The sequence below is a fragment of the Talpa occidentalis genome, unplaced genomic scaffold, assembly GCF_014898055.3.
Source record: "Talpa occidentalis isolate TD23 unplaced genomic scaffold, MPIMG_talOcc4v2.1 talOcc4.4, whole genome shotgun sequence".
In the NCBI taxonomy this organism is placed as follows: domain Eukaryota; kingdom Metazoa; phylum Chordata; class Mammalia; order Eulipotyphla; family Talpidae; genus Talpa; species Talpa occidentalis.
In genome coordinates this window covers 42,855,814-42,874,157 of record NW_023604295.1, presented here as the reverse complement: position 1 = coordinate 42,874,157, position 18,344 = coordinate 42,855,814, and the positions used below count along the sequence as shown (strand labels likewise).

The following is an 18,344-nucleotide window of genomic DNA, read 5'->3' as shown; positions in this document are numbered from 1 at the left end:
TGTCCCACCTCTCATCTACTCCCACCCTGCAGCATTCTCACAAGACAATTTGGGTGGATGGGGATTTTTTTTTTTCCCAGTATGGGGATCAAAGGGGAAATAGTTTAGCAGGATTTTGCATGCAAGATCAATTTATTTTTTATTTTTTATTTCTCCTGGCAACTTCGATTCAAATAAGTAAGTATCTCTCTTTTTTCTTTTATACTTTTCTCTTTATACCGTGCAGATGTTTTATAGCAAAATTATCTGCATTATTCTCTTAGAAATGCAAAGTGCTTCACTCATACTAAAGTCCTCAAAGCTACCCATTCAGTATCCTAGGTCTGAAAATACACACAGGTGAAGAGATTAGGGATGCTTTCCAAACCCCCAACACTGTGAAGTCTGAGGTTTGGAATTCAAGGGCAACTGTGTCATTGGTAAAGTTTCATTTCTTTTCCCCAGAATTCAGACAACACCCCCTTTTAGCCTGTGGATGAGCAGGGAAGGGAGACACATCGGTGAAACCCAAGCTAGTACCTGTAATAATCCACCTGTTATACTACCTCACTGATTCTAAGCTTGGCAGGCCCTTGAAACAATGCAATCTGGTTTAAGTTGGACCATGGAAATTACACTGCTGATGTTTAATATTGCTACAATGTGTGATTATCTACCTGGCACTTTTCCCCCTTCCTGGCAAAATACGAACAACTGAAACACATTTCTAAGGTCCTTCTTGGGGAAAAGAAATTGTTTTCTCTCCTTCACCTCATCTGGGAAGTCCAGCCTCACAGAAGACAACAGTTTAAATTCTCCAGCACTCATGCTTCATTCAGCTGCTCCCATTGCTATTTCCTGTGAGACCGGCAGCTCGCCACGACCCCAGCAACTCTCCCTGGAAAGAGCATGCTGCTGCCCTTGGTGATTTGCACCCCATCTTAAAAGCACTGGTCTTCTCTCTGCCCAATTTGCCTTTTGCCCTTGCTTCGCTAAAGTTCTCCTCGCTCTCTTGCAAAAGCTGCCTGTGTTCTAACTGTGTTCTCTTTCTTCCCGCTTCCTCATGCTGCCCACCAAGGAGACGAACAGTTCCGAGGAGTCAGAGTGTGATGATCTTGACCCTAATACTAGCATGGAGGTAGACGCAGCTATTGTTGTCCTATTTCCTACAATGATTGTTTTTTGGTTTTTGTTTTTTAATGTGTTCTGTAAGAGTAACCTTGCTAACGTCACCAGCCAGTCCAACAAAGTTGTGATGTTAGGGCACCCCTGGGTGTTCCTGTCCCAACTTAAAAGCAAAACAAAACTGAATTCCACTCAATTAATAGAAACCTCTACCTTGCTTATCTTTTTCAAAACAAAATTGTGCGATTCTCTCAAATGCTTGCTTCATATTTTCTTCTCTGATGGGTTTGGCTCCATGTAGAAAATATCCAACTTCATTATTGGAATCTTAGAACGAACACATTTTTTTCCATGGAAAATAGTGTTGTAAAGAGTGGTTGCTTTGCAGCTAAAAGACAAGAACCCATTAGTTTTGGTTTCTCCCTCTTTTGTGTCTTCCTCCTCCACTTTTCCTTTTTTCTTTCCCCTCTGTTATCTTCATCTGGTTCCACTAGAATGGATTCCTCCCTCAAGGCTCCACAAAATCATGTGTTAAGTATGGCTTTGTGGGTGACCAGGGCCCTAGCACTATGACAGCTTGCTGATGTTAATGGGGTGTGATGGGAGTGACTCCAGATCCTGCCCTTCCCCAGCCCAGGGGCTTCCGGGCAGTGACTTGTGCCCAAAGTGAAAGGAAAGAAGCCTCGGGGATGCCTGCCTCCCATGGCCTTAGCAGAGCTTTCTAGAAACAAGGAGTCTGAAACACTGCCCAGGGACTTTTCTCACACTCTAGGCTTAAAAGGAGATAGAAGTGGAACCAACAGCTCCACCAACAGGAACTTCAACCTGCTTTCAACTAGAAATAGGACTAGCATGGTTTGCCACTGAGTGACAACCTTCATAGATTCACAAATGCTATAGAAGTAGAGCAGACATGGAGCCAGCTTTCCTCGCCATTTTGTCTTTTGGAATTGAATTATATTGAAGTGACTGGTCCAAATCTGTGCCCCCATCCCTGTAACAGATAAAAAAGTTTAGAGATTTTTTCCTAAGTATAAAATGGGGGTGGGGGTGGGGAGATGCTTTAAACTTTTCCTTTGAATACCTCTAAGCTTTTCACTTAACTAGATGGACTTTTGTTATTCTAACTTGACCTAATCCCAAAGAAATCTATCATCATATTATCACAACCACCACAAAACCCAAGAGAGATTGTTGGCCTAAGAAAGGGTAAGTCAGCTCTGCAAGATGCCAGTTGGGTTGAATAGGGCCAGAGAAAAATGGTTGAAGGCAGAATAAAATAGTCCCCTGTGGATGTGGGTATTGCCACAGAGCTAAATCTGGCAGATGTGAGTCAATGCAGTTCTCCACTGTGGGAAGAAGTGGGAATGGCATCCGTGGCCTAAATGTACCTTAGAGATTGAGGAAGTCAGGGGAAATGTCTGGCTCGGCTTTCCTTGCTCTTCATAGGCCAGGTACCAGCTTCCATGGAGCCCACACCTTCTGCTTGCAGATGCCTAGTGGTGCATCCATCTCCAGGCCCCAGTGTTGCTTGCATGTATCAGAGATGTCATCTGTTAAGTTGAGAAGACCAGGCAGAAGAAGGGAAAGAGCCAGATAATTTGCATTCCAGAAGGCAATGTGGGACCTTCTTCAGCTCTGGTGCACTGGGGAAGGAAGAGTGACTTTCCCATTCTGTTCTTTAAAGGAATAAGTGGATACAGAAGGATGTGCAGCCAGGTGAGCAATACACACTGAAGATTAGCTGATGTAATTAGATGCTTCAGTCTATAGAAAAAATGCACATAAGCACCCATATGCAGCTTAGCCCTATTTGGTCAGTTGCACAGGTATCTAAGACTCTTATTCATCCAAGGCTTGCAACTCTGCATGGGCTAAGTGAGATGGACCCCAGAGAGACACTATGTATGCATAAGCAGAGGCATTGGAATGTTGATGCATGTCCAAAAATGTTTCAAATGATATAGTTGAGGCAGAAATTTCAATTAACTGGAACTCTCAGTGGGGCATTTGGTTGGTAGCTGCAAATATTCTGCTTAATCAGGCATCTGTACTGTTTGCATGTAGCCCTCGTATGTTCTGTGGTGATCCTCGCAAGTATCAGTGAGCTCTCTGAACTGTGTTGCCATCTTAAAGTCAACTTTGAGCATGTAACAAGGTGCTTAGGAAAGCAGGCTTCTTGGTTCTGCTAGGTTAGTATTTTCAAACACAAATAGCAAAAAGGATATAGGAAGTCAACCTGTTCAACATGAGTTGAGAATTTTCTCATTGCAATTTATTGCAGTGTCCACTGCAGACGATGAAAAGGGTACCTCCTGCAGAGAGCTGTCCTCAAAGACCCAACTTGAAAAACACATGGGCAGGCTACCTCCTGAAGTTTTCTTGTAACTAAAGTGATCGTTTTGGGAATCATTACCAGGCTCAGCCTGGCCCCCAACCTCGTTCGAGTCTTCTGAACCTGATTGTTGTATCTTCTGGTCGGGACCTGTGCCAGAAGCTTCTGAGCCCAGAACCCTGGCTGGCATCCCAGCCACGTGTGCCCTGTGCATTACTCCATTCTGGGCCTCTGCTAAGTCCCGCCCTCCAGCTGGCTGATTGCCCTTGACTTGATGCCAGCATGTTGATTCCAATCCTAGCTGTGTATGAGGCCGTAGGGGGTGAGAGGGTGAGGGAATGTCAGGTTGTCTCCTGCCTTCGCATGAAAAGCACTGCCAAAGCATTCTTTTTCTCAGTTGGTGGATTGGAAGATTCCTTTAAGTAGCAATTTCCTGGGGTCTTTGCTTACACACCAGCTGCTTGCTACCCTCAGGGCTGACATATGTCCCACCCCCAGCCTGTTGGGGGAGATATATGATAATTCCCCATTTGCCTTTTCTATCCAGCCCCTTCTCTTTTACATCCTTGAAAGCTAATTAAAAGGAGAATAAAGCACCTTAAATGCTAGGAATCCCATTTACAAAGCTTTCCAAGAACACCCAGTAATATAAAGGGAGGCAATTATGCTCTGATATTACATCCTTTCTCTTTCCCTGAGGAGAGAGGCTTGTAAATATTAAGTGCAATCCCTTCTTCCCAGTCCCAACCCCAGGCCGCACTACCAGCCAGTGCAAGATTGGTTCTGGGCCTATGTGATTCCCTTCCTCTTGCTCACAGTGAGCACAGATCATAGAGAACCACCCATCGTTCAGCTTACTTCTTTACCTGGTACTGATTATCCTTTGGGGGTAGAGGTGGAAGGGGATGCTCCATATCTGTGAACTGTTTCTACATGGAGGAAGAGTCGGGTCGGGCTGGAAATCAAACACTAGGTTGTCTTGTGAACAAATTAATTCATTTTTTCCTAGTACAGTTTACACTGCTGGATGCCTTTTATTGACAAAGAACACAGACTCAACGGTGGGCTGAGCATCCTGTGCCCATCTGCCAGCTTTTTCAGTCCTGCCCTGCCCCACTGTCTGTGCTGACAACCAGGCTGGAGCCAGGGCTGAAGGGTTGAGTGTCAATATTGCCCACTTAGCCAGTGTCTTTCTCTGAGAAGTCTGGAGCCTTTGTCAGCTGTGTTGGATTTCTGTATGGACCCAGGCAGGCTCCTGATCTGGGAAATTGTCTGTGGATTGTGTCAATGTGTGGGGTTTGCTCTGCCCTCCAATCATAGCACTGTCACTTGTCTGCATCACACACTGGAGTTGGAAGGCCTGAACCAACCTCCAAGACTTTATCCTTAGGGATGAGGATTCTCAGCCAACCTTTTATGTCAAGCCCAGTTAATTAAATGCAACTTAGTTTAAAAAAAAAAAAAACAAAAACAAAAAACCAATACCTCTCTCAGCAAGAAAAGGTCACTCCATCAGAGTCAGAGGTTGTCATGATTCCAAGAAGACTCCACCTCTGCCCCACCTACTTAACATGGAGACAGCCTCACCCACAGCACCGACCAAGTGTAAACTGAACCTCACTTGTAATTCCAGTGAAGATCTTCAACTTGGCTGGGGTGCGGGGGGCACTTTCTTCAATAAAAACAGAATTGGGAGCTTGTGGGAAAGACTTCTGAGAGAGGAGGGAGAGGAAGCACTTAGAAAGCTGAAATTAATTTGGGAGAAAATTTCCAATTAGGGTAAAAATCACAGACTTTCAGAATCAATGGAACTTTGGAACCCTAGTTAACCCCATGCATACCATTTATTTTTTTATTCTACATAACAAAATTTACCATTGTAACCAGTTTTAAGTGACGTTAAATACCTTTATGATGTTATGCAGCCATCACTACTCTTTATTTACAGAACTTTTTCAGTATCCAAACTAACACACTGTACCCCCCAAATGATAATTCCTCATTTGCCTTCTCTATCCAGCCCCTTCTCTTTTAAAAGAGGAAACTGAGGCAATGGAAGTATAACTTTCTGTTTGAACACTAGAGGGTGTCCTAAAAGCAATTTCTGGCTTCCCTAGCTTTTGCTGCCCCACCAGTACAATCCTGCTCCCCACTTGGTCAACTTCATCCCCAGATTGGTTTAATTCTAAAACACAGATCTTGGCAGACGAGACCTGACTTTTAATGCCAATTTTTCTGTGTAAATTTTTCTTCAGTGTTCTAGTTCAGCAAAAAGAAATAGCATTTCCAGCTTTCCAAGGATGAAGTGTGACTTACATAAGAATCACAAAAGGCAGGAGCTCACAGAAAGAACACTAGACTATGGGTCAGAAAAGCTGGGTTCCAATCTGTGCACCATCAGTGTGAGTTCTCAGCCCATTAGCCTTCCTGTGGGAGGCCACATGGCTCCCAGGTACAGATGTTGTGCAGTTGATGTGGACACTTTGAGTGCCATGAAGATCTCAGGTGTGATATCAAAGGACTTTGCACTCCCAAGCTTGTACTCTTGAAACAATGACCCCAACAGAGGAGGAAGTGGGAGATTCCGTGCTTTGCTCCTAAACTTTCTTTGCAGGGGCTGTGGCAGGAATGGCATGGGCAAGTTGCTTCTGGACCTGACCAGAGTGTCCATTCCTGGCTCCTGGAAGGATTTGAGTGACCAGAACTGACCCTGCTTTCCTGCCTCAGACCCACAACTCCCAACCCCAGCTCCCATGTCTTCAAAGAGCCTGCTGCTCCCACCTCAGCTGCTTTGGCTCCCTGTCCCAGGTTCAGAGCTTCAAAACAACCTGGCCAGACAGATGGAAGGAAATTTTTACACCCCTAGTCAGGTGACTGGCCTCCTGGTATTGCCAGTGTGTTTCCACTGATGCCTGTTTCTGCATTTTATAAAAAGAATTTTTTTTTAATGAACTCTTGGGAGTAAAGAAAGTGAGAATCATATTCCTCTTATTTTTACAAAATATTTTCTTTGCAATATATCTGATGGGGTTGGCTGGCAGACTCAAGCTTGCCCAGCTTTGTCCTGATCCTACATGCAGACTGATTTCTATTCTGCCTCTGAGGGAAAGCACTTAGCTGGCATTTCTCTCTCCTGGGAGAATTACAAGACCTTCCATTGCATATTCATGTCTATTATGCTTTCTTTTCCTTACAATAAGATTTTCTTATTCTCCTAAAAGAGACAGGTTCAGAGAAGGTCATGTGGTCACACAGCCAATTAAAAGAGCAGGTCTTGACTGTGGTGCTTTGAGAGGCCAAGCCTGGCCTGTGTGGTGGAAGAAGTCTGCTTCCTGAGCTCCTGGACTTGGTCAAAAAGCGTCAGGTTCAGGGCCTCCCTCATTGCACATCTGCTTGTAGGAGGAGAATTTCTTCCTCAACAACCTTTTTAATCCCTTGACAGCTGGGTTAATTACCTGCCCTCACCCACACCCTTCCCCAGTGACTCAGTCCAGCCATAGAAGCCAAGAAAAGAAATACCGTCACAAGTGTTAGAAATGTGGGGTTTGGTGTCTCTGGCCAACACGGCCACCCGGCACCGCCTCAGTCACGCGTGTCCTCTGGCACCCTCGTCTACACTGGCTTCCAAATTGAAGATCTTGGCTTCCAACTTGGAAAATGTGATTTATAAAAAGGAAGTTTGACCCCACAACTGCACCATCCCAGCTCCTGCTCTCCCAGTCGCTTCTTTGTGGACGCCAGGCTGTAAAAGCACTAAGAGAGCAGCGCAGACACAGCACGACCACGTGTGTTCCCTTCTCTGCAACTAATTTGTAGGACATGTGATAGGGTTGTTGTTGTTTTTTTCATTATTCTGTGAAAAATCATATTTTCATCTTTTTTCCATTTTTTGAGGACACACTAAATGTTCTCGAAAATACTGAGGAGGAATGAGACAGGGATTTGAAATAGAAATACACATAAAATACGAAATGCACTTGATGTGCAAACATATACAGAAGCCTATACCCAATGTTTAGGGCTTATACCTTCTTCTCAAGAACAGGTGGACCTTTTACAAAATTTGACCCTGCAATACTTACTCACAAAGCAAGTCTCAACAAGAGTCAAGGACTCAATATGATATAGAGGAAGTTCTCCTACTACTATGGCAATTAAGTTACAAGGCAGTAACAAAAAGACAACTTTTTAAAGTTTCATATATTTAGAGTTTTAAACATTCCTATTACAATTGGGTCAAAGAAAAATTCATAGTTGAAAATGATAATGAAAAAGCTTAGAATTGTGTTTACTTATCTTTTAATTGCAGCTTGTTTAATGTTCAATTAGAAGTGAGGAGAGGTAGAATTACTTCCTAAATGTCTTAGGAAAATATCTTCCAGACATTTAAGAAATTGTGTCTGGTTTGGTCTGATTGAGAGCAAGAAGGGCTAGACCTCCAGACCTAATTTTTAGAAATTGTTTTTCCTGTATCTGTCCATTTAAATACCAAATATCAAAACCATCTAAAAATCTCATTCCTTCCTCCTCTAAACACAGATTTACATGACACAAACACAGAGAATTGAAAGAAAGGCAGAATAGAGAAATTTTAGTTCCTTCAAGGTAGCTCTGAGCTGGGACATTTGGTGTGAATTTCTTTTGACCTTTTTTATTCCTTCTGTATTCTTGATGTACAGCTTTGAACTCTGTTTTGTGACTGGTGATGAGGAATTTAGAAACAGTGGGGTGGGGCAAGTATTTTTCTTCTGGAGTCAGTTGACAGAGGGTCTTCTGGACAAGCAACGATTTTTCCCTCACTCAATGAGTCCTAGAGTCAGAATCTCAACCTTTCGCAAGAAAAATAGATTCAAGATTTCCTCAAAGTTCAGCTTATTTTCAGTAATTATTGTTTTTTACCCACAATTCTTTCCTGTTACCTCACTGCCCTCCTATTTTGAAGAAAACCCAAGAAGACAATTGGACTTCTCTCCAGAAGGAAGAAACTTAAGTTGCTGGACTACCTCATGGTGGTTCTTGTTTCCCTCTAGCCTTCTGCTGCCCTCTGCTGTTCAAATAAAGCCAGACTCCTACGCAGCGCTTTCCCAAATGGTCCGTATAAATAAACCTCATCCTCTTGGATTTTGGTATCACAGAGAGAGAACATGTGCACTTAAAATATAAAAGTGTTTCTATAAAATGTAAACAGCATCATCTTTCTTCCACCACCACTTCCAATTCTCAACTCCTTCCATCTACCGCTCTGCATGAACTCTCAAATTGTTTCCAAGAAAGGAAAATATTAGGTTTAGAGAACTATGTGCAGCTGATAGTTAATCCTTCAGGTTCCAGAATGATACCTCAGGCCCCTGCTCATACCCACAATGATCATTAATCAAAGTGGTCAGGAAATCTGTATTCTAGCCTACCCATTAATTCAAATACTTGATGCCCTAAGCGCAAGATGCTGTATTGAGCAGCGTGACCATGGTATATGAAATGTGTAGAAGGGTTACTGTCTTCAGAGGATCACAAGTCTAGTAAGACAAAGATGTGATGAGAGATGGCAGCGTATGATCAGCCACAGAACTACCAGCCTCTGGAAGAGCCCGGAAAATAAGAACACTAGTTGCTAAATATCAGACCCTGCTTAACCAATGAGATTCCACATCCGGTCATATTCCCAATTAATGGGACTAGGAAAACACTCCAAGTTCATGGCAAGACATTTTTTAACTCTCTTCCCCCAAATTGGGAACCCACCATTTTAAAATTATCATTAACTTGACAAATATCAATGGAGCACTTGAGTGCTAGATATTCTGCTAGGCTCTGGGGCAATAAGTATGAACAAAATGTGACTCTTGTTCACATGAGCATTAGGGTCCATAGTGAGCCATAAAAAAAAATGAAGTTAAATATATAACAATGTGAGAAGACATCATGTCCCTCCAGTTCGTACTCCAAAGTATTTTGCTCCAAAGTAGAAAGTGGAAAAATGAGGGAGAAGTCTTCCATGGGCATAGTCCAGAGTTAAAATTTGGGGGGGGAATGGCATGGATTTTGTTCAGACTCTTGGTCCTTGCTGGAGGAGTTTAAAGACGAGGGCAAGATGGCGATGGGATGGAGAGCAAGGTCAGGGAGCAAAGATAAATAGGCTTTTGACATGGATGACAAAGCTTCACAATGCTTCTCGCTAGAACTTGCTTCTGCTCTGAATGCTGTGGCGGAAAGAGCACCGTGACCCGGTCCTCTGTCACCGTCTGGGATTGGCACTTACTTCCCTATCTCATCTGGAAATAGGAATAGAACACCCGCTGGGCAATTCCTCCCAGGATTGTGGAGGCGCAAATGAAGGAGTTTGAGTAGTCGATGCAAACTCTAAGATGTTACAGAAATCAGCAATGATACCTGGACCCACCAAAGCAGCGGATGGAGAGGGCTGCTCCACAAGCCCCTTCCAGATGGAGAACCTGCAGTTAAGTCTTCTTGGCAACCCTTCTCTGCAGCTCCCCTGCTAAAGTCACAACCAACCTAGGAAGAGTGGTTTAATAAACCACAGTGTGCCTATTTATTAATATTCTTAATGCAGTTGAGGTTCTGATGAGAAATCGAAATAAGGCAACTTCTCTGCCCCAGTGGAAGTTTCTGATGTTCCACTAACATTTCGTAGCACAGGAAGCTGCCATTTGCCATCTGTCACCTCTCCAAGACTTCTGGTCTGCACTTGCTGGTTTGCTCCTGCGGATTCCCATCAGGATGGGACATACCAGCCACAGGACGAAGGGGGTCATATTCCCTTGGTTTTTTCTTCCCTGTCCTTCTGATTGAGGAGGGGTGGGATGAGGGAGAGGGCAGTGCTTCAGGTTTGCTGGAGGCTGGTCATTCACACCAGCCAAGCACCACCCCGAGCACTTTGCAGATGTCACTTAATTCTGTCTTCCTGTATATGGTTGGGTCGAGAGGCTAGTGAGCACATCTGCCCTGCTGCCTGACCACCCTCCCTTAACCAAAGGTCAGCTCAGTAAATCCTCACATAAATGAGCAATTTCATCCAACAGCCTTCTAAGTGGGCATTATTATACTCAATTTACATTAAAAATGTAAATTAAAAATGTTGTCCAAGGCAGGAGAGTATGAGTGGCTTAGGGGCTGGAGGTATGTGCTGTGTCTACAACCAGAGTTCACACTCCATCCATTAACCTCCTCTTAGGAGTAGATTGTTTCTAATTATTTTCCCAAAACCTGGCATTCCATCTGTATAGGAAAACAAGTTCTAGTTAAACAATATTAGTAACATACCCAGAAGCAATTATTTTATAGATCTTTGGGTCCTATTTCCAGATTCTATTTATGAACATGTCCTCAATTCTTGGGAGAACAGACATCATGTCAAAAGTCAAATATTTACTCAACCAACATGTGTGAAATGCCTACTATGTCTCAGACCCTGGGCCAGAGACCTGAGATACAAAGGTGAATAACAGATGGTCCCTGTCCTTGAGGAACCTATAGCCAATTAGCTCTCTGTTTTTTTCCCTAAAATTACAAAAATGGGGCCTCCCCAGTGGCGCAGCAGGTTGAGCACAGTGCTGTGAAGTTGTCCGCAGCCTCTGCAGCGCGGGTTCAATTCCTGGCTGGCCAGGGAGATACACACATGGCACAGCAGACCTATCTCGCCTGCTGCTCCCCTCAGCAGTCCTTTAGGTCTGTCTGCCTGTTCTGCTCCCCACTCTGTCTCTGGTGAATCCTCTTACCCTCCCACACCTCTGACCTGTACCCCAGCTATTGTATAAATAAAACAAATCTTTAAAAAAATAATTTAAAAAAATTACAAAAATGAAAGATATTGACTACAGATTATATGGAAGTCTCAGGTAAGAAAAGAAAGGGGAAAATCACCCCAACTTCAGACAATTATAATTCCTGAGGGCAAAGCCTTTTGTTTAGCATCTCTGTCACCACAAAACCTTAGGCCTAAAGGAGAAGACAAGTCAATGTTTTCCGCGCCAGTGAGAAGGCCACCCTTCATCCCGTCTCCGTGAAATAACCACTGCTGATGTTAGAAAAGACTCTTCATCAGATTGGTGTAGTTGAAGAGGTTAGATTCCATCTTCTTTTATAAGAAATCACACCACTCTAGCTAACAAAGATTTATTGATATATAATGTTGTGGGGAAGAAAAAAAAAAAAAAAAGACTCTTCATCACCTTTCTTTGTGAAATGACCTAAGCCAGGTGGATAAATTATGGCCTCTTTAGTACCCTTCAAGGAATGCGATGCCACCCACCAAGTTGGCTTCTTAATTGTTCAACAGAACCAACCCTTTATACCCCCAAGCCCTCCCATGGCCCACCCTGTGCTCATGTCCCCCTCGAATCTCCCTAGAAAGCCTCAGGGGCAGGAAGTTGGCTTATGTGGAATAAGTTCCCTTGGATAGAGGGGAACTATTACCAGTTTTCCTCAACCCAGGCTACTGACAGTTTCAAAACTCCTCACCCGTCTTCACATCAATTAAAACAGACTCGCTAGCTCGAGGCCCTTGACATGAGCTGCCAGGGCCAAGGATTGGGAATCACTGTCGAGACTAGCAGAGGGCACTGTGGTGGTCAGAGTTGTGACCTGAAATAATGATACCAGTCTTAGTGATAGTTAGACAGAGTTTATTAGATTTTCAAAGTGAGGATTCAGGCCCAGAACAATCTGACAGATTTTACTGAGAGATCTGCTCCACCAGGCATGACATTGAGTAAGAATATTCCGCTTAGGAAAGAAGGGGATAGTTATTTTCTTACATCAAATAGCAATCAAAGCATTCATTTTTGACAAGTATTCTGGTTTTCATTTGTAGGTTTTAAAGGGTCAAACTTGCCCGGTTGCTCAGACTCAGACACTGTCATCACTGTGTGTCCATAAAGGCAGGCAAGACATTAAACATTATCTACCTCTGCTTGTGAAATTTGATTTTGGGTGCTCGGTTTTGAGCTTCCTGTAACTGCCTTCTGGCAGCAACAGACATGGAGAGATGCTTGATTTCATTTTCTCACAGGAATTTGGATTTTTCTGCATCACTTCAAGGGTGAGCCAGACTGATAAGAGTTTTGAACTTTTTTCCAGCCCGTCAGATCAAGGAGGTGTGCGGGCCCAAAATGCAGCCTCAGTTTTTAGAGTGTTGGACACTCAGTCCCAGGACTTAGCATCTCAAGAGTTTTCTGTAGCCCATTTTGTGAAAAACCCAGATAGTATGAGTGGGCAGTTGGCTTACAGTGAAACCCAAAGGAAGAAAAAACATATTTGTTCCAAAAGGCTCATCTGGGCCCCTGGATAAGGGAAGAACACAGAGAAATCATTTTCATCTATGACAGGGGCACATATAGGGAGACAAGTATGAATGCCCCAATGAACTTAGTGAAGGCACTTGAGTTTTCTGACTTCATTATGAAGAAAAGAATTTTCCAAATAAACAGTTATCAGAGATAAGCCACTTTAACAAGACTGCTTAGCAAAAGGAGATGATTAAGTTGTCATTGAATACTTGTTATTTGTCAAGTTATTATGTCAAACACTTATTGTACCATTTGCACTAGTCATTATTTATTACCATTTTTTTAAAGATTTATTTATTTATGTATATATGAGCTGAGGTACAGGCCAGAGGTGCAGAGGGTGAGAGGATTCACCAGAGACAGAGTGCGGAACAGAACAGGCAGACTGACTGAAATACACTGCTGAGGGGAGCAGCGGGCTAGTCAGGAGAGGTCTGCTGCACCAGGGTCTCCTCCCTGGCTGGAGACCGAACTCGTGCTGCAGTGGCTGCAGATAGCTTTATAGGTTGCATCTTTACCCCTTGCACCACCAGGGAGGCCCCAGTTTTATTCCCATTTTATAGTGGAATAAATCAGTGCTAATAAGTGTTAAGTAACTACCATAAAATCACATCCAAAAAATGAGGTGAACCCCAGCCTTTCTAAGTTTGAAGCTCATGCTTATTTCAGCCTCCTTCCCTGGCCTCCTCAGGCTTTCGCAGCCCAACTTGTGAAGAAGTAGTATAAAATATGGGGAAATTCAACGTGATCACCCTCTCAGCCAGCTGAAGAGCCCCTCTCGGTGTCACAAGCAGCCAGAGTGTTACGTGCAAAGAGCTCTGGCAGTGCCTCTGCCAACCAGCCACTGAATGGGTCACTTAGACCACCTAGGTCTGTTTACTTACTGATGCAACAGAAAAGACTAGAACCATTAGGTCAGTGTTCTTAAGCTCTCCTGTGGGGACTGAACAGACAGAGGCAGGGCTTTTTCTTTTTCCCTTCAACCAAACAAGCTCTGTGTTTAGCTGCTGCAAGAGAAGTTTCTCTCCTTGGGGAAGGGAGGCACATGTGGAAGGCAACCACAGGGTTAGTAGCTAATGGTTAATGTCTATGACCTTCCAGTTTGATAGTTGTTGGCCAGGTCCTCTGTTTTTAAAAATGCACAGTGCTGGAAGCATCGGTGACATCGCATTGCTTGAGTGCATACTGAACAGGGGAGAATGGCTTTTGATGCCTGTGGTAAGGAGGAAAAGTAACTGAGGAAATGGAGGACAGAAAGCAGAGCCAAGTCACAGTGAGCCCGTCAGGCCGGCCCCCAGAGAGATCGTGAACAGCAGAGTAGAGAGAGCAGCACCCGCCACCTGTGGTTACGTGATAGTGTGTAGTGCTGTGCTCACAACAGTGAGAACAAGGCTCCAGGCCTAAATGATACCTTCTCTTTACTCAATAGGGTAGAAGTCCTGTTTTCTTTTAGCAGTTTAGGATTGAAACAATTTTCTGTTTCTTTGTGTTTTTCAGATCTTAAATCCAAATTTCATCCAAGAAGGTGAGTTTAAAGTGGTAGAATTACAAAAGTGGCAATTGACTAAATTAAGGCAAACCCAGCACGGTTGTGGGGTCTGTCAACAGCAGTGACGGTTCTGTACTATGGACAAGGAAAGCTGTTGCTATAAACTGTTAGGGTGAGAAAGACCACAAATTGCAATATGTACAATGGGATCCAAGTTTTGTGCAAAAAAGGTGTGTTTATATAAAGCCTGAAGGACACGTGTATTAGATGTCAACAGTAGTACCTATGGGTTATGACAGCTTGCAGCATTTTCTTCACTTTGCTTATCTGTATTTCCTGAGTTTTCTGCAATAAACATTTATTGCTTTTAAAATACTTTTTAAAGGGACACAGATGACAACACATAAGCTAAAAGTTATCTGAGTTGTTACACCACACAGGTAGGCGATGACAGCAGTGTTACAAATGATGGTTTTCTTCTCAATTTGCTCTGAATGATGCAAATCTATGTTGATTTGACCACAGTGGCCCCAGAATTCCTTGTGCCCTTAGTGGATGTGACCTGCTTGCTTGGGGACACAGTGACACTGCAATGCAAAGTGTGTGGGCGGCCGAAGCCCGCCATCACCTGGAAGGGTCCAGACCAGAACATCCTGGACACTGACAATAGCTCAGCCACATACACCATCTCCTCCTGGTAAGCTGATCCCCCCATACCTCAGTGCAGCACCCAGTGGCTAGTCAGGGAGGCAGCTCCTATTTTTGTTTATTCAGTCTTTCCAGGGAAGAGCTTCCCTGGGGCCTATTCTAGGGCACACATTTAGCCTTGATTAGGAGAGAGATTGAATCAGAAAGCCTGGGTGACTTAGGACAGAGTGCTCACAGGACATAGTGCTGACAGGAAGCGTGCTGACAGGACAGCGTGCTCACAGGACAGTGTTCAGTGAACTTCAGATTCAGCCTCAGACCCTCACACTACAATCCCCACTCAGCCTGACAAACATCTGGGTCACTACCAGCACCTATTTCACGCGCTGCCCAGGGACCTGCAAGAATGGCTTGTAAAGAGTGCACTCTAGACACACTACACTAATAGAGGGAGGCATGACCCTACCTCTCAGGTCAGGCAGGAACTATACTTTCAAAGAGCTTTGACAAGCCCTGCCTGAGACTCACCTGCTTGATGATCTTTCCCTAACGATCCCCAGGAGAGTTGCTGTGTCAGGAAATAGCAAAGACTCCAACTTGCAGGGGAATGTGGCCCTCAGATTCAGACATTCTGGGCTTCTCTGTGCCCTGCAGGATCCTGTGAAACAGCCATACATTTAATTCCTCCATGAACCTGAGAACAGTGCTATTAGAAGGGAAAAAACTCGCTCCATAATGTACCCTCGAAAACAGAAAACTCAGTCACAAACATACTTCACACAAAAAGGCTATTTAACAAAACTCTGTTGGCGGCCTCTCAACCATATGTTAATATTTACTCTACGAATTCTGAACTTCTTTGTGTATCACTGCTTACAGTGGGTGAGCTGTAACAAGCCCTACATGTTTAAGAAACATTTATGGAAGAAACACCCAGAATCAAGAAACTTTCGCCCATTAACTTAATCTGTGTTCATGGGAAATAGTGTTCTCAGCAGAGTCCCTGGCTAGGTCCTATAATATCTGTGCACGGGGGAGCTAAATGTGAGGCGCAGTGCTTGGTGAGGGTGATGAGGGTCAGGAAGTGTCACAACTGGTGGGGAGGGAGCTGGACTTCTGCATTTAACCCTTTCAGCTACATTCCCTTGTGATGTCCCAGACCCCAGCTGGAACTATTGGGAAAGCCATCTTTCCTCGGGGGATGTACTGCTTACTTAATTCACTAAATTATTTTGAGGGCCCCACATTTAGTATTTAAAATACTTAAAAGTATTCATTCTTTAGTCTTTCCATTTCCTCAGACCATTTATTATAGCTTGTGTGATGGAAAATAGTTTAATTGCTAGGTGGTGATACCAGTAATATTGTGAGCTTGTATAGGATTTTATGTATTTCAAACCACCTTCTAATTCTTACCTCACTGGCTCCTTTAGTATCCCTTTTATTTACAACAAACCTGAGTGATAGGCATGGCAAGAAGTTCCTTCCTCTGTAAGGAATTGAGGGTATAGAGAGGCAAGTTGGTCATTCCCTGGTGTGTAGGAAGGAACAGAACTGGACTAGTCCTTGGGCCTCAGGACTCAGCTGGCACCCTGTGTGCCATGGCTTTGGGATTTTACCCACAAGCCAGTTGTCTCACTACTGGAGTTTGAAGACCATCCTTTTGGTGTTCCTAGTGATTCTGGGGAAATCACCCTGAAGATCTGCAATCTGATGCCCCAAGACAGTGGAATTTATACCTGCATAGCAACAAATGACCACGGGACCACATCAACATCTGCCACAGTTAAAGTGCAAGGTAAGGTCTTCTTGTTAGTCAAATATTTTTGTAAAACTTTTAAAAACTGTGATAAAATTCACATAATGTAAAATTTACCATTTTAACTAATGAACAATGTACAGTTCAAAAGTGTTCAGGGACCTCCCTGGTGGCACAGGGGTTAACACAGCACTATGAAGCCACTACAGCATGAGTTCGATCCCCGGCCTGGGAACAACACACTTGGCGCAGCAGACCTCTCCTGACTCGCCCGCTGCTCCCCTCAGCAGTGTATTTCAGTCAGTCTACCTGTTCTGTTCCCCACTCTGTCTCTGGTGAATCCTTTCACCCCCCACATCTCTGGCCTGCACCCCAGCTCTTGTATGCAGAAATAAATAAATCTTTAAAAAATAAAAAAAGGGGGCCTCCCCTGGTGGCGCAGCGGTTGAGCACTGGGCTGCGAAGCTGCCCGCAGCCTCTGCAGCACCAGTTCAATCCCTGGGCACCGGCGAGGGTCCCACATGGTGCGACAGACCTCTCCTGCTGCTCCCCTGCTCCCCTCAGCAATGTACTTCGTCAGTCTGCCTGTTCTGTTCCCCACTCTGGCTCTGGTGAATTCTCTCACCCTCCCGTGCTTGTGACTGTACCCAGTGCTTGCATAAATAAATAAATCTTTTTTAAAAATTTTAAAAAAAAAGTAAAAAGATATTCAGTATATTCATATTCTTGTGCAAGAATCTCAGGACACTTTTCATCTTGCAAAACTGAAACTCTGAACCCACTCAGTAACAAGCCCCCATTCCCACCTTCCCCACCCCGACCCGAGCCCCTAGCAACCCCGATCCTACCTTCTGTCTATGAATTTGTGTTAGTCAAACATTTTCAGTGGACATTACAAGGGTTCCCTGAGACCTGGGAAAGAAAAGTTCATTGTGAAAAATTCCAAAGTAAAGTTCTAAATCTTTGCCAAGAATTCTCTATGACACACCACGCTCCTCTGGCATTCTCCTACTTAACCTTCCCCCACTTTATCTCCAGTATTTAGCAGTGTTTAGCCCAAGGAAGAACTCTGGCCACTAGGTGTGACTCCCAGGTCACCCTCACGCCTGGAGAAAGGTATGCCCATTGGTGAAGAAGATCAAGGCAAAAATCTGAAACACAAGTCAGGTTGTGCTTCCGAAGTGGCATTCAAGCTTCCCGTAAAATACCAAGTTCTGCAGAAATAGCACTTGACCCTAATCTCTGTCCCCCCAGGAGTTCCAGCAGCCCCTAACCGCCCCATTGCGCAGGAAAGAAGCTGCTCCTCCGTGATTCTCCGCTGGCTGCCCCCGTCCAGCACAGGAAACTGCACTATTTCTGGTTACACCGTGGAGTACAGAGAGGAAGGTGGGCTTCTCCCCGCTCTTCTGTCTTCTCCTCCTTGCAAGAAATCCTTCAGAGTAATGAAACTATTTGCCTCTGTGCCTTTCATCAGCTGCTCCTTCTCATGTCTCCTCACATCCCCCCAAGGCCTCCATTCTGATCTGAAGTCACGTGGAGCGGTGATTCCACCAGGCGCTAGTGACGTAGGCATGTGCAGCGCACCTTTACAGGTGCTCCCCTACTTTACAAACTCAGTCATCAGCCACAGGGAGGACTGGCCCATTCTACAGGTGGGGAGGCTGAGACCTATGGAAAGTTAAACAACAAAAGGCCGCAGTTAAT

The 18,344-nt window shown here is 44.3% G+C and overlaps 1 protein-coding gene across 4 annotated transcripts in view; it reads left to right on the top strand.

The window, feature by feature from the left end:
* The window catches only part of LOC129144613 (kalirin), a 111,527-nt gene that overhangs the window by 76,833 nt on the left and 16,350 nt on the right, over window positions 1–18,344 (top strand). For 2 of the 4 annotated variants that reach the window (XM_054700510.1, XM_054700509.1), the window contains exons 18-22: window positions 1,058–1,117; window positions 14,242–14,269; window positions 14,759–14,930; window positions 16,558–16,679; window positions 17,895–18,026. In XM_054700510.1, the coding sequence (XP_054556485.1) occupies window positions 1,058–1,117; window positions 14,242–14,269; window positions 14,759–14,930; window positions 16,558–16,679; window positions 17,895–18,026 (514 nt within the window). The remainder of the gene's footprint in view (window positions 1–1,057; window positions 1,118–14,241; window positions 14,270–14,758; window positions 14,931–16,557; window positions 16,680–17,894; window positions 18,027–18,344) is intronic. The other 2 variants (XM_054700506.1, XM_054700505.1) reach the window with 1 other exon arrangement.